Raw genomic sequence first — 15,361 nt, 5'->3', positions numbered from 1 at the left:
ACACTAATTTAAAACAATACACACACCCCAATGTTTATAGCAGTATTATTTACGGTAGTTAAGATATGGAAGCAAACTAAATGTTCATTAGCAGATGAATGAATAAAGAAGTTGTGGCCCATGTATGCAATGGAATATTCCTCAGCCATAAAGAATTAAAGTATGCCATTTGCAACAACATTTATGGACTCAAGAGACATTTATGCTTAGTGAAATAGACAAATTACTTAGAAAGAGTAAGACAAGTCTTTATATGTGAAATCTAAAATTTAAAACAAATGAGTGTATATAGCAAAACAGAAACAGACTCACCAACATGGAGAATAAAACTAGTAGTTACCAGCAGGAAATGGGTAGGGAGGATGGGCAAGATAGGGGTATAGGGTATGCCCTATCAATTTGGCACTTGATATACTGGATGTCTACCTCAAGGTCCTATCATTAGAGGCACAGCCTCATTTGTAATGAAATCTGGAGCTGATTATTCAGCAATATTCAAAGAGTAGGCAGCTTGTTACTACATTTAAGTTAATGAAAGCTCATGAGAAGTAATTAGGATGTACATACCAACATATCCCCAACTAACATATTCTGGTGAAAATGTATAAGAATACCATAGGAAACCAATGTCATCACATTTAACTTACGGACTCTGCGTGTTCCATCACTGCCAGTACAAAGAAGACATACTCTTGTCCACTTTGGAGCTGCTTGTTTGTAAATCCACCATAATGTTTGTCATCCCCCAGGGTGAACTCAGTGGGAAGGACATCAAAGTGAGCGGCGATATATGGCTTTAATTCAACTTCTCTCCCATAACGGATGCTTCTGCGTTTCCTAGATATCTCTTTAAGCAGCTTAAGGAAAAAAAGTGGGAAGCAGAGAAAAAAAGGTAAACAACAACCCAACTTAATGAGAGTTTAATGGGAGAAATTAATTCAGAGCTGGAACAACCCAAATAAAATTTGTCCACATTTCATTTAGTACATCTTCATTACTAAATCTCAGTCTATCTTCCAAATGCTTGTCCTGCTGTTAAGGTCAGGCAATGAACTGCGATTACAAGGCTCAGGCCATAAACAAACGGCAATTAGATCCTTTACTGGTAGCTCACATCATTGTCCACTCTAATGAAATCCTCTCAAAGGACAATAATGCATTATATCTTGTCTATGGATAAAAGTCAGCTTGACTCACAGAGGCCTGTCATGTAAGCTTTATTACCGTTATTTATTAAACAAGTAGTAACTTCAGAGGAAGCCATAGAAACCTTCAAAGACCAACATTTTAGAGAGATTAGTACCATTTTAGATTGTGTTTAGTCATAAGATGATTTGTATGGTATATATTCCCTCAAATCAGCAGAAACAGAATCTGATGGCCAATTTTTAATTGACATATTTAAAACAGACATTGTCACTTATTTAACAATTTCTGGCTTGACCTGGCTCCTTGATTAACCATTTAGGGTATAATTTCTTACATTTATTACATCATCGAGTTTTTCTGGAGCCAACAGCTTTCTGGAGAAATTAAATTATCTTGCCAAGTGATAAAGATAAGGTAGAGAAAAAAATATTACCCTGAAGAAAACAAACATAAACACAACTTCATGTATTTCTATCAGAAAAAAAATAGAAATTATTTTCTAATAATTTTGATATTCTTCTGCATTCACCCTTTTAGGAGAAAATCATGTTAATATTTTATGACAATTTCAAAATGATGTTTATATTATCTCTGTTTCCCTGAAATATTGGTATTTCATAGGGCTTTACAGAGAAAAAGAAGTTTATAGCAGGCTAGGATGTCTTTTGATGTAAGGGGAAAGCTAACTGGTTTTTCGAGAATTCTGATGTGTTTTAATGTTTCTATAAAAAAGACAATGAACATTGTAAATCAACTATACTTTAATAAAAAATTTAAAAAAAGACTGTATCTGAGACCCTGACACAATAAAGCCCAGGCTTCTGTAATAATAATGGCTGTAGGCTGTTTATATGACAAACATCAAATCACTACATCAGGAACCTGATGGTAAATTAGTCTGTTTAACACAGAGTTGTAAATGTGCTCAGCTGGTCAAAATCATATCCTAAAAATATAAAAATTACCCTTTGGTTTACATAAATAATCTGTGCCCATGTTATTTTTGAATATTTAATTTATAAGGTTCTAAAATTTTCTGTTAAATTTGAGTTTACGATGCAATTAAAATTTATTTTATGAAAACCACTGTAGATCTGTTTAGTATATTTGGACCATCTGATGATAAATTCAGGTAGACTGATCAGTTATGGACTATTTGAGTAGTAAAAAAAGCAAATCCAGAAACAGCAATGATTTTTAGTTCTGTTGTCAAATTTAGGTTTCCTCATAATGATGATAGTCAATATTTAGTTAATATTAACATAATATTTAGTAAGAACTTAATAGGTACCAGACACGATTCTCAGGAGACAACACATGGCTTGGTTCATTTACTCCTCATAAATACCATATGAAATAGAGTATTGTTATCCCCATTTTATAAATGAAGAGACTGGGGCAGAATAGAAAATGACAATATTAGACTCAATTGGTGAAATAAAATAAAACTATATGTAAGATTTTTTCAACCATATTTTTGTTTACTTAATGGCTGAATAATATCAAAAAAACAAAACAAATGCAACATTTAGGCTAAATTAATAATCTTAATTGTTCCAACTCAGTTTTTGCTTAAATATATAATTTTTGTGCATCTGCTTTCATTAACCCAGATAAATGCATACTTAGATTTCTTTTTCCTGGATGCTAGTAACATGTATTTTAAAAAATTCTAATGTAAATTTTTAATATTTAATGTGAAAAGTCCTTACAAAGGTTACAGTTTATATGTAGTAAATGACCATTACTCTGAGAAGGACCAATGCACTGCATATGAGCTGAAAAGCATTTTGAAGTTGGTTAATCAGAAACATTTACCATCAGTTGTTTATGTGACTGTGTCCCTTCTACTTCGCTGATCAAATCCTACCTTGATTTTATTCATATTTCAGATGGAGGCAACTGTCATAATTCATCTATATCACTGTCATCTCTATGAGGACCTTTTGTGAGGGTTTCTTTAGAAGACTTAGAGGGAAGTACTTTAAAATAAAATATTTTAGTGTTTTGGTGTTCCTTAGATCCAGCACTGCCATTCATTAAGGTCAAACCTGGGACATCAACCCTGCTCTAATCTCTGTAGGATGCTTCCTGTGTTATACTTTAAATGGCTCAAGTGTACTTAGACAACACTGAAGTGAGCCAGTATGATGAAGTTACAACCACAAATGACCACATTATTTTACAGCAAGCCTTTGAAGTACTATGCAATGAAAAGCTTATGACATATTGTAAGACCTGCCTGGAGTTTTAAATATAACTAACATTTTAGGAGTTATTTTGTCCAAAATTCATTTTGACTATGAATGTCTGCTCTGCTGAGTCTGACCTTGACAACTGTGAGTTCCAGTTCCATGAACTTATTATGGGAAGATTATCCCCAGACAAAAGATAGGTGAGCTCAAAGATAATACGGAGCATGACACTGTTTAGAAAGCCTCTCCCCCCGCCCCCACTCCCCCCCTTTTTTTGGTGTCTTTTTAGGGCTGCAACAAAGCATATGGATGTTCCCAGGCTAGGGGTCACATCAGAGAAGCAGTTGCTGGCCTACACCACAGCCACAGCTACACTAGATCTGAGCTGCATCTGCGAACTACACCACAGCTTACGGCAATGCCAGATCCTTAACCCACTGAGTAATGCCAGGGATCGAACCTCCATCCTCACGGATACTAGTTGGGTTCATTAACCACTGAGCCACAACATAAATCCCTTTTTTTGTTTTTTATGGGCCTAGATGTGAGACATACATGTGTAAATCCCCGTAGGCCACCATTCTATTTGATGATGTGGCTTCAACAATTTGAATTATAGGTCTTTCTAAAAAATCACTTGGTCAAATACATTTAAGAGAGGAACACTGCTTTGTCAAACCTGGCAGTACTAAGCCATAGATAAAATTATTACAATGCTTTTATCATCCATGGTAGGAAAAGAAAAAAAAAAAAAAAACCTGTCTATAGGGATCAGAAATTGGATGAGTAAGCACAAAGTGAGACTAGAGCCTACTTTCATTTGTTCCCCTCCACAATAGTTCTAAGATGAATTGGAGGTGATTCCAGAAGATATATCAAGGGCTTTAGTTTTTTATCAGAAATAATTTTCATTTTCCAGTCAATGCATATCTTATTTCTTCCACCATTAATTCTACAATGTGGTCTCAATTATATCTGTAAGAAAAGTGGGAAACAACCCATCCTGACCCAAATTTTTGAATTAATAAATGTTCTTTATCAAACTATTATACAGATTAATGCACCACAACTTGTGAAATGATTAAAATGACCCTTTGTTATGGGAATCAGCAGCACAGACCCTTAGAATTTAATTGCAAGAAAGTTCAATGTCACATAGCTCTACACTTTAATCCATTAGCATTGCTGTGCATTTTGGAGGTTAAAACCTGGCTGTAAAAGAAAATCAGCTTCCTATAACTTACTACCAAATGGCTCTACTTCTAAGGAAAACTTTTTTTTTAAGTATTTGATGTCATTTTTGGCTTGAATCTTAATTCCTTGAGAACTTTTTTCTTAATAGGTGGAAAGATTTATAGATTTCATAAGTTGCTTTTGCATTTTAAATCCAACTCCAACTGAATTCTGTATTTCAGCTGAGAACTGATTAAAATAATAAAGAATATGTCAGAAAGAGCTGATTAGTCAGTTGCAAGTAAAACATGCCTTGTTTTAAAATGTTTATAGAACAGCTCATCAACTTGCATATTCAGATGGACTCCTCTGACACCATAAAGAATGATTTTGTTCCTTTATTATCAGCAGATAAAAAATAAAATTTATAACATAGATTACTTGACAAGATTAACTGAAATGTGTCTCATTTCATATTCCTTCAGTGCTCATCTAATCACTAAACAGGGACACAAAAGCAGAGTCCTAACCTTGAACTCATCTCTCCTTCTGAACTTGATCAAGTTTAACTCAGATAAATGAATTGGGTGCTGATGAACCGTACTTCCAGGGATGACATTTGTCTGCCAGAAGAAGCTAACAGGCCTTATCTCTCAAGATCAGTCTTCTTAGTGCAGACATGTATGAAATAAACATCACTTTCCTCTAGTGCAGATAGGGAATTTATGCTTCTCCTTGCTCTGCACTAATTTGAGGGGGAAAAAATACCTAAAAAAAAACAGGCTGGGTATAAGAGACTGAACATGTAAATACATAAAAATCTCATATTTTCCCTAATGGAGGCTTTTTAATTTGACTCCTAAACTGTTTCAAACTGGAATTGTGTTAAAATCGTAAAGTCTCTCCTGCACAGTATTCCAAAATGTGAACCCTAGCCATTAACTCACTGTGGTGCTCTGGGGATCTTGCTTAACACTTCTGATCACAGTTTTCTCCTCCAAGTAGCAGTATGTAAAAATTAGGTCCTGTTTTATGCATTAACTTAAAAAATTATTTTCACAAAAAGAGGGTGCCAATGCATTTACTACATTTTAGAAATTAAAATCATATTATTTAGTATTTGCTCTATTTTTTTTTGTGTGTGTACCTTCTTTTGTGCTCAGTCAAAATTCTGTGATTTGTGTTGTTTGCTCCTGAAGTGACACTGATTTTTTTATTCTTATTTTGAAATTCTACAAAATACAGAATAAAGCAAATATATGCTAATCAGCAGAACTCTGTGCGACACTGGTCAAGAACACACAGTAGGTTCTGTTAAACTCTGGTGCAAATTGCAACTTAGCTTTTGTTAACAGACTCAGCTACCATTGCACTAATGAAGTGGGCCTTTGAAAATCAGAACAATGGTGATTAAGTCTTTGCTGACAATTCCCTTCTCCTTCCACACCTCTGCATTATGTTTTACAAGGGGCAAGGGGCAAAATATTAAAGCCAACAAAGATTAGATAGGTTATAAGCTTTAGAGCAGCTTAATGTCTTTTAATTAAAGCAAAAGGCCCTTTGTTGGGATCCCTGGAGGTTAACACGCTCACAGCACTGAACCATCCAACTGGCCAGCTGACCTGCCAGCCATGTAGAAGTCAGCACCTGGATTAGATGCTGAAAGATCTCCATAGAGAGGAATTCTTTCTTTTAAAAAATAACTAATAAAAGACACAGCCCCAAACACATAGTTACCTCATCTAATTCCATTTCATCTGGACTCTCCCATGGCTTGATAAATTTCCCACGAGATTTCTTCAAAGGCACAATTATTATGTAGTAACCTCTGCATAAGAATGGATAGATAAAACTAAGATTAGTTCAGAGGGAAAAAAGTGAGTATATCTTTAAATCTTCTGCAGACCAGTGATTGAGACTAAAGGCAAATTAGGGATATGCAGTGACTTGTCCATCAATGATAAATAACCACCTGTTTGTTCAATTTTAAAAACAACATGGGTAGACATTTATGTGTGAATTCAATGATCTTGTATGGTAATATCAGCATGGTTGGCTGCCCTTTATTAGATATCATAAACAGAGTGGAAATAGTTTGTTAGTACCCTGGTGCTGGACACATACAAAGCTGGTATATTGAAATCTACCACCACAGGATGCTGAACCAAGTATTTTCTATGACATAATTTATAAAATGACTTTTTTTAAAAAATGGGTAATAAAAATTACCCTAAGCTTATACAAATGCCTGTGCAGTGATGATGATGATTTTATCACCCCTAAAATACTTTTTTATTTGGGTAGAGAAAAAAGTATAAACATTACTCATAATCACACAATTATATAAAGATGTAAAAGTTTCTCTTTCTACCCATAAAATTGCAAACCTTAAGGTAAGTCCTGCAGAAATTTGGAGAGAGTTACTACCTAAGGGCTTTCAAAATCAATTTCAAAATATACATCTAGGGGAAGAGATAGAAGTAAGCAAGTCCTCATGTTGAGAATGATCAACTAGAATGTATGTATAAAGGTACCTGTCCCCAAATAGATATGGGTTATTTGTAAAGTTGTTCTGTAACTTCCTATAGTGTACTCTACTCTTCTATTTATAGTTAGGGACTTGACTCACACTTATTTTTGGTAGTAATCAATGTTCTATACAAGAACTTTGAACATAAGAGTATAATAACAGCTAACATGTTAATCACTTCCTGTTTTTCAGGTATTATAGCAAATGGATAATCTCATTTTGCCCTCTCAAAAATCCTTAAGGAGGAGGAACAGGTGAAAAGCCAGCTCCACAGAGACTGAATAATCGCTCAAGTTAAAATGCTAAGATGGCAAGAGTCTTCTTTTGTTTTATTTACGATGTGTCATAAAGCACTTTTTACAAGACTCCATACATGTTGTGGAAATGAAAACACACACACACACACCTTTTAGAAGAGAAGGGGAAACTCAGGAAAGGGATGAGAACAGGATATGCACTCTCAAACTTCTATCACATTATATTACAGAGACCAACAGTACAAACAGGAAGGCTTCTTTGCACTCATCTTAAGGCAAAACTTACAATAAACTCAGCAAAAAATTTGTGATAAAGAAAACAATCTCATATACATATAGACTCTTATATAAAAACTTCAGAATAACTGCAAACCAAAAATCTACAATTGATACACAAACAAATAAGAAAAATCAATGCAAATACAACACTAAAGATAGTCATCAAACCAAAAGAGGAGAGAACAAGAGAAGAAGGGAAGAAAAAAGAGCAACAAAAACAAATCCAAAGCAATTAATAAAATGGCAATAAGAACATACATATCAATAATTATCTTAAATGTTAATGGACTAAACACTCCAACCAAAAGACATAGACTGGCTGAATGGATACAAAAACAAGACCCATATATATGCTGTCTTCATGAGACCCACTTCACTTCTACTGACACATACAAATTGAGTGACAGGACAGAAGAAAATATTCCATGCAAACAGGAATCGAAAGAAAGCTGGAGTAGCAATACTCATAACAGACTAAATAGACTTTAAAGTGAAGAATATTTTAAGAGACAAGGAAGGTCACTACATAATGATCAAAGGATCAATCCAAGAAGAAGATATAACAATTTTAAATATCTATGCACCCAACATATAAGGCAAGTGCTAACAACCTTAAAAGGACAAATAGACAGTAACATAATAACAGTGGGGGACTTTAACACCACAGTTACAGCAATGGACAGAGCATCCAGACAGAAAATCAATAAGGAAACACAGGCACGGAATGAAGCATCTATGAAGCAAATGGACTTCATAGATATTTTAGGACATTCCATCCAAAAGCAATAGAATACACATTCTCCTCAAGTGCACATGGAACAATCTCTAAGATTGATCACATCCTGGGCTACAAATCAAACCTCGGTAACTTTAAGAAAATTGAAATCATATCAAGCATATTTTCCGACCACAATGCTATATGACTAGAAATCAACAACAAGAAAAAAACTGCAAAAAACACAAACACGTGGAGACTAAAGAACATGCTACTAAACAACCAATGAATCACTGAAGAAATCAAAGAGGAAATTAAAAAATACCTAGAAGCAAATGACAACAAAGATCCGACACTACAAAACCTATGGGATGCAGCAAAAGCTGTTCTAAGAGGAAGGTTTATAGCAATACAAGCCCACTTCAGGAAACAAGAAAAAGCTCAAATAAACAAGCTAACTTTACATCTAAAGCAGCTAGAGAGAGAAGAACAGAAAAGACTTAAATTTAGCAGAAGGAAAGAAATCATAAAGATCAAAGCAGAAATCAATGAAATAGAAACGAAGAAAACCATAGAAAAGATCAATGAAACAAAAAACTGGTTTTTGAAAAGATCAACAAAATTGATAAACCCTTAGCCAGACTTATCAAGCAAAAAAGAGAGAGGACTCAAATTAATAAAATTAGAAATGAAAAAGGAGAAGTAACAATGGACATCACAGAAATACAAAGGATCATGAGAGACTACTATGTGCAACTATATGCCAATAAAATGGAAAAACTAGAAGAAATGGACAAATTCTTAGAAAAGTACAATCTTCCAAGACTAAACCAAGATGAAATAGAAAAGATGAAAGGACCAATCACAAGAACTGAAATTGAAACTGTGATTAAAAAACTTCCAACAAACAAAAGTCCAGGACCAGATGGCTTCACAGTCGAATTCTATCAAACATTTAGAGAAGAGGTAACACCTATCCTTCTGAAACAATATCAAACAAAATTGCAGAGGAAGGGATACTCCCAAAGTCATTCAATGAAGCCATCATCACCCTGCTGCCAAAAACAGATACCACAAAAAAATAAAACTACAAGCCAGTTTCACTGGTGAACATCGATGCAAAGGTTCTCAGGAAAATACTAGCAAACCAAATCCAACAATACATTAAAAAGATTGTACATCACGATCAAGTGGGATTTATCCCAGGGATGCAAGGATTGTTCAATATACGCAAATCCATCAGTGTGATACACCACATTAACAAACTGAAGAAAAAAACCATATGATCCTCTCAATAGACACAGAAAAAGCCTTTGACAAAATCCAACACCCATTTCTGATAAAAACTCTTCAGAAAATTGGCATAGAGGGAAACTACCTCAATATAATCCAAAGGCCATATATGACAAACCCATGGCTAACATCATTCTCAATGGTGAAAAGCTGAAAGAATTCCCGCTGAGATCAGGAACAAGACAAGGATGTCCACTCTCAACCACTACTATTCAACATAGTTTTGGAAGTCCTAGTCACAGCAATCAGAGAAGTAAAGAAATAAAAGGAGAAAGACAAAGACAAATACCATATGATATCACTTATAACTGGAATCTAATATCCAGCACAAATGAACATCTCCTCAGAAAAGAAAATCATGGACTTGGAGAAGAGACTTGTGGTTGCCTGATGGGGGGGGGGAGTGGGAGGGATCGGGAGCTTGGGCTTATCAGACACAACTTAGAATAGATTTACAAGGAGATCCTGCTGAATAGCATTGAGAACTATGTCTAGATACTCATGTTGCAACAGAAGAAAGGGTGGGGGAAAAAATGTAATTGTAATGTATACATGTAAGGATAACCTGACCCCCTTGCTGTACAGTGGGAAAATAAAAAAAAAAAAAAAAAAAAAAAAAAAAAAAAAAAAGAAATAAAAGGAATCCAAATTGGAAAGGAAAAAGTAAAACTATCACTACTTGCAGATGACATGATACTGTACCTAGAGAATCCTAAAGACTCTACCAGAAAATTGTTAGAGCTTATCCACGAATTTGGAAAAGTCACAGGATACAAAATCAATACACAGAAATCGACGGCATTTCTATACACTAACAATGAAAGGGCAGAAAAGGAAATTAGGGAAGCAATCCCATTTACCATTACATCCACAAGAATAAAATACCAAGGAGTAAACATACCTAAAGAGACAAAAGACCTGTACTCTGGAAACTATAAGACACCGATGAAAGAAATAAAAGATGACACAAATAGATGGAAAGATATACCATGCTCTTGGATTAGAAGAGTCAATATTATCAAAATGACTATACTACTTAAGGCAATCTATAGATTCAATGCAATCCCTATCAAATTACCAAGGACATTTTTCACAGAACTCAAACAAAATATTTTAAAGTTTTTTTGGAAGCACAACAGACCCAGAATAGCCAAAGACATCCTGAAAAAGAAAAACGGAGCTGGAGGAATCAGGCTCCCAGACTTCAGAGTATATGACAAAGCAACAGTCATCAAACCTGCATGGTACTGGCACAAAGATCAGTGGAACAGGATAGAAAGCCCAGAATTAAACCCACACACCTACAGCCAACTCATCTATGACAAAGGAGGCAAGGATATACAATGGAAAAAAGACAGCCTGTTCAGTAAGTGGTGCTGGGAAAACTGGACAGCCACATGGAAAAGAATGAAATGAGAACACTCCCTAACACCATACACAAAAATAAACTCCAAATGGATTCAAGACCTAGATAGAAGACCAGACACTATCAAACTCTTAGAGGAAAACACAGGCTAAACACTCTCTAACATAAACAACAGCAACATCTTCTCAGATCCACCTCTTAGAGTAATGAAGGTAAAAACAAAAATACATGAATGGGATGTAATTAAACTTAAGAGTTTCTGCACAGCAAAGGAAACCCTAAACAAAATGAAAAGCCAACCCACAGAATGGGAGAACATATTTGCAAATGAATCGACTGACAAGGGATTAATCTCCAAAATTTATAAATACTTTCTGCAGCTCCATACCAAAAAAACAAACAACCCCATCAAAAAATGGGCAGACAGTTCTCTAAAGAAGACATACAGATGACCAAAAAACACATTAAAAGATATTCAATATCACTCATTATTAGAGAAATGCAAATCAAAACTGCTATGAGGTACTACCATACACCAGCCAGAATGGCCATTGTCAAAAAGTCTACAAACAATAAGTGCTAGAGAGGGTGTGGAGAAAAAGGAACCCTCTCATACTGTTGGTGGGATTGTAAATTGGTGCAACCACTGTGGAAAATAGTATGGAGATTCCTCAGAAAACTAAAAATAGAACTATCATTTGATCCAGCAATCCCACTCCTAGGCATCTATCCAGAGAAAACCATGACTCGAAAAGACACATGTACTCCAGTGTTCATTGCAGCACTATTTTCAATAGCCAAGACATGGAAACAACCTAAATGTCCATCGACAGGAGTGGATCAAGAAGTTGTGGTACATATACACAATGGACTATTACTCAGCCATTAAAATAAATGAAATACTGGCATTTTTAGCAACATAGATGGACCTAGAAATTATCATGCTAAGTGAAGTCATCATACAATGAGACACCAATTTCAAATGCTTTCACTGACATGTGGAATCTGAAAAAAGGATAGACTGAACTTCTTTGCAGAACAGATACTGACTCACAGACTTTGAAAATCATATGGCTTCCAAAGGAGACACTTCGGGGGGTGGGGGGATGTGTTGGAGTTGTGGAATGGAAATTCTTTAAAGTTGGATTGTGATGATCACTGTACAACTATAAATGTAATAAATTCATTGAGTAATAAAAAAATAAAATTAAACATAAAAAAAAGAATTCTGTTTCAGAGTTCCCGTCTTGGCGCAGCGGAAATAAATCCGACTAGGAACCATGAGGTTGTGGGTTTGATCCCTGGCCTCGCTCAGTGGGTTAAGGATTTGGTGTTGCCATGAGCTGTGGTGTAGGTTGCAGATACAGCTCGGATCTCAATTTGCTGTGGCTGTGGTGTAGCCAGCAGCTACAGCTCTGATTGGACCCCTATCCTGGAAACCTCCATGTGCTGCAAGTGTGGCCTTCAAAAGAAAAAAAAGAAAAAAAAATTCTGTTTCCATAAACAGAGTCTGGGGCAGCACCATAGAATATGGTAGCCACTAGTCCCTTGTGGCTATCGAGCGTTTAAAAGGTAGCTAGCCTAAACTTTTATGTGCTCTACCTGTAAGAAACTGGATTTCAAAACCGTAGTGGGGAAAAAAAATGTAAAGGATATTAGCAATATATTTTAATAGTGATCACATGTTAAAATGATAATATTCTGGATATACTGGGTTTCACAAAGTATGTAATTAAAATTAATTACATCCCTTTCTTTGTACTTTTTACTGTAGCTGCTAGAAAGTGTAATATTTCACATGTGGCTCTCATTACGTTTGTTGGGCAATGCTGAGCGAGAGTGCTATCCATGGAAAAGGATATGGCATTGAGAGATATATCTGGCCCAAAATTTGGGTTTTGCCACTAATGAGCTGTGTGGTCTGGGCTGATCATCTCACATCACTGAATCTCAGTGGCATATTCTGAAACATGAGAGTAAATAGTACTGGTATTATTCTGGGGAAATAAAACCAAAGAACACAAAGTACTTAGCACAGTGTCACATAGCACATAAGAAACGCCGGCTGCTACTGGCTAGTGCTAACCACCATGGTGGCAACGATATGTCTGAACACAGATACAGTAGGACACAATGAAATTCCCCAAGATTATAGGACTCATTAAACCTTTTTTCCTTCTTGATTGAGAATTCGAGTCAAATCTGACAAGTCTATAGCAGAACCCTCTTTCCACGGTGCTCTGAGCAACTCATCAACAGACTCCCAGGATCACACTACTTAGCCATTCATTTTCTTTCCTATAAATAACCACGATGCTCATGGAGGATAAGGAGAGGGAAGAGCTGGAGTGTGTGAGAGGCCAATATCTTTTATTTTATGATCCAGGGTAAGCTTCCTCCTCTTCTGTCCTCCCACCACCTGACGGATTTGCCAAACAAGTCCATCATGTTAAATGAGCATGGAGAGGAATGACAGGGGCAGCAACCTAGCGTACAAAATCACACTGCAGATGGACATGATGAACACACTTGTCAGGAACCTCTTGCTTTTCACTACCAATTGCACAAAGTCAGGACAGCTTCTCTTTGCCTAAAGTAATGATCCTGCACATGATCAGAGAGCTCCCATTGTCCTCGTTCAGAATCTTGTAAATCAAGGTTAAGCTGATGAATTCTCTTAATTTTTCTGGTGCTTTCATACTTTTAGCTGCCACTCTCATATACAAGAAAAGAATCTGTTCTTTCTTCTGCAGCACTTCCCAACTATTCATTTCATTTGTGGCTCAGATAAGAATTGAACAGCCTCCCCCATAACAATTAATTAACAGTGCAGCTTGGTATCCATAACCTTCTCCCCTCACTGATCTCTCAAGCATTCATCTGCAACACTTAAAGGGGAGCCTGCTTCAAGGCAGCTCTCACACACTGGAAGAAATGGGGTGTTGCGGATATGGGGCTCCTGGGTCTCAATCCATACATTACAGTTGTATTCTTTGTTGACTTTGTAAATATCTGCACCTTTGTCCTTCCGGATGCCTTGCTTTCCCCTGAAGACACTCCTTCCCTTACAGACTTCTCCTGCGGTGGCTGTTTATTCACACCTCCTTCTCTGCCTGTGAATCTCAGGTTTAGGGTCTGAGGTTTCTTTCCTGGGTTGCTATTGTTTCTTACAGGCATTTTTTTCTTCCATCCTTTTGCTAAAAAACAAAATAAGCCCCTCTTTTTGGAAGCTCATAGCTGAGTAACAATTCAGTGAAGTTGTGGTCTTCCCTTATGGATTTTTGCCATCTACCAGCCTCTTCAGAATCTCCTTTTAAGGAAGTTTCTTTTTTTTTTTTTCCCCAGGGCTAATGGTCTTTTTTTCCCTCCAAACCCAGCCATAATTTTGGGTGATTTCAACCTTTAGAGGGGTGGCCCATACACCACCCAGGGCTCTCAGTTCCTTGAATTTTTTTGTAAAACCCACATCCTCCACTCTTCCTTAGCTGAAATCTACGACTGCCTTTCTCTGTGCCTGAACCCAAGGAACTGAATGCAGCTTGAGAAATAATGCTCAGGGTAGCAGGATGCCAGAAGTTCATATTCAGCAAACTCAAATAAATCTTCAACACTGGCAATCTGACCATAACTTCTCCAGTTACCTAATCCTTGAAATCTCAACAATAAGTTGTTCAGACTTTCTCCTCTGGCCTTAAACCATGGATGGCCATGCCTCCCCATGAGAAGATGGCCTTAACTCTTGCAGACAAAGGAAACAAAAGCATTCAGACAAGAATTCCCACATCCTCTAACAAACTCAAGCCTACCTATATATGCAAACCATAACCCTTCCTATCAGTACAGTTGAAGGGCTGGCTCCAAATCACCTTTTCTTGAACTGAGTCCCACATCTCAGTCTCTGAGGAAGTTTACCATATGCCACACACCTTTCCTACCATATAGCTCAACTTCTTTATCCTCATTGGATAGCTTTCAATCTTTGGAAGGACGAACAAACCACATCCGACTCCAGTCATCACTTTCTCTCTCCCCAACCCCATTACCGCCCTGCTTTGAGAAGAACTTTGTGTTCCTGCTGTTCTCCATGTCTTTCCCTTCCATTCACGTCCCAGTAACCTGTGCTCTAGTTCCTGCCTCATCTGCCCACCTCACTTCCTTATCTGGGTCCTCAGTATGGCATCAAAAGGAGAGTTTTTAACGCTCTTCTTACTTGATCTTTTATCAGAATATGAGTGTTCCTAAGATCCTCCATGAAACATACTCAGTTCTTTCTCTGTATCCAACTCTCCTGGTTTTCTACTTATATCTCTCACCATGTTAACTTTAATTCCTTAGCAGGATTTATTATCTGCTACCCAGCTATTCAATTGCGGATTTCCTTAAGGATTTGGCCAAGGATTTCTC

At 36.5% G+C, this 15,361-nt stretch overlaps 1 protein-coding gene across 14 annotated transcripts in view; it reads right to left on the bottom strand.

The window, feature by feature from the left end:
• Nucleotides 1–15,361, bottom strand: part of PTPRD (protein tyrosine phosphatase, receptor type D) — a 2,180,605-nt gene that overhangs the window by 154,782 nt on the left and 2,010,462 nt on the right. For all 14 annotated transcript variants that reach the window (XM_021074366.1, XM_021074373.1, XM_021074310.1 and 11 more), the window contains 2 exons: nucleotides 6,255–6,345; nucleotides 648–857 (listed from right to left, as the gene is read on the bottom strand). In XM_021074366.1, the coding sequence (XP_020930025.1) occupies nucleotides 648–857; nucleotides 6,255–6,345 (301 nt within the window). The remainder of the gene's footprint in view (nucleotides 1–647; nucleotides 858–6,254; nucleotides 6,346–15,361) is intronic.

The sequence above is a fragment of the Sus scrofa genome, chromosome 1 (assembly GCF_000003025.6).
Source record: "Sus scrofa isolate TJ Tabasco breed Duroc chromosome 1, Sscrofa11.1, whole genome shotgun sequence".
Taxonomy (NCBI): domain Eukaryota; kingdom Metazoa; phylum Chordata; class Mammalia; order Artiodactyla; family Suidae; genus Sus; species Sus scrofa.
The sequence above is the reverse complement of the archived record's forward strand: the minus strand, read 5'-3'. Positions and strand labels throughout refer to the sequence as shown.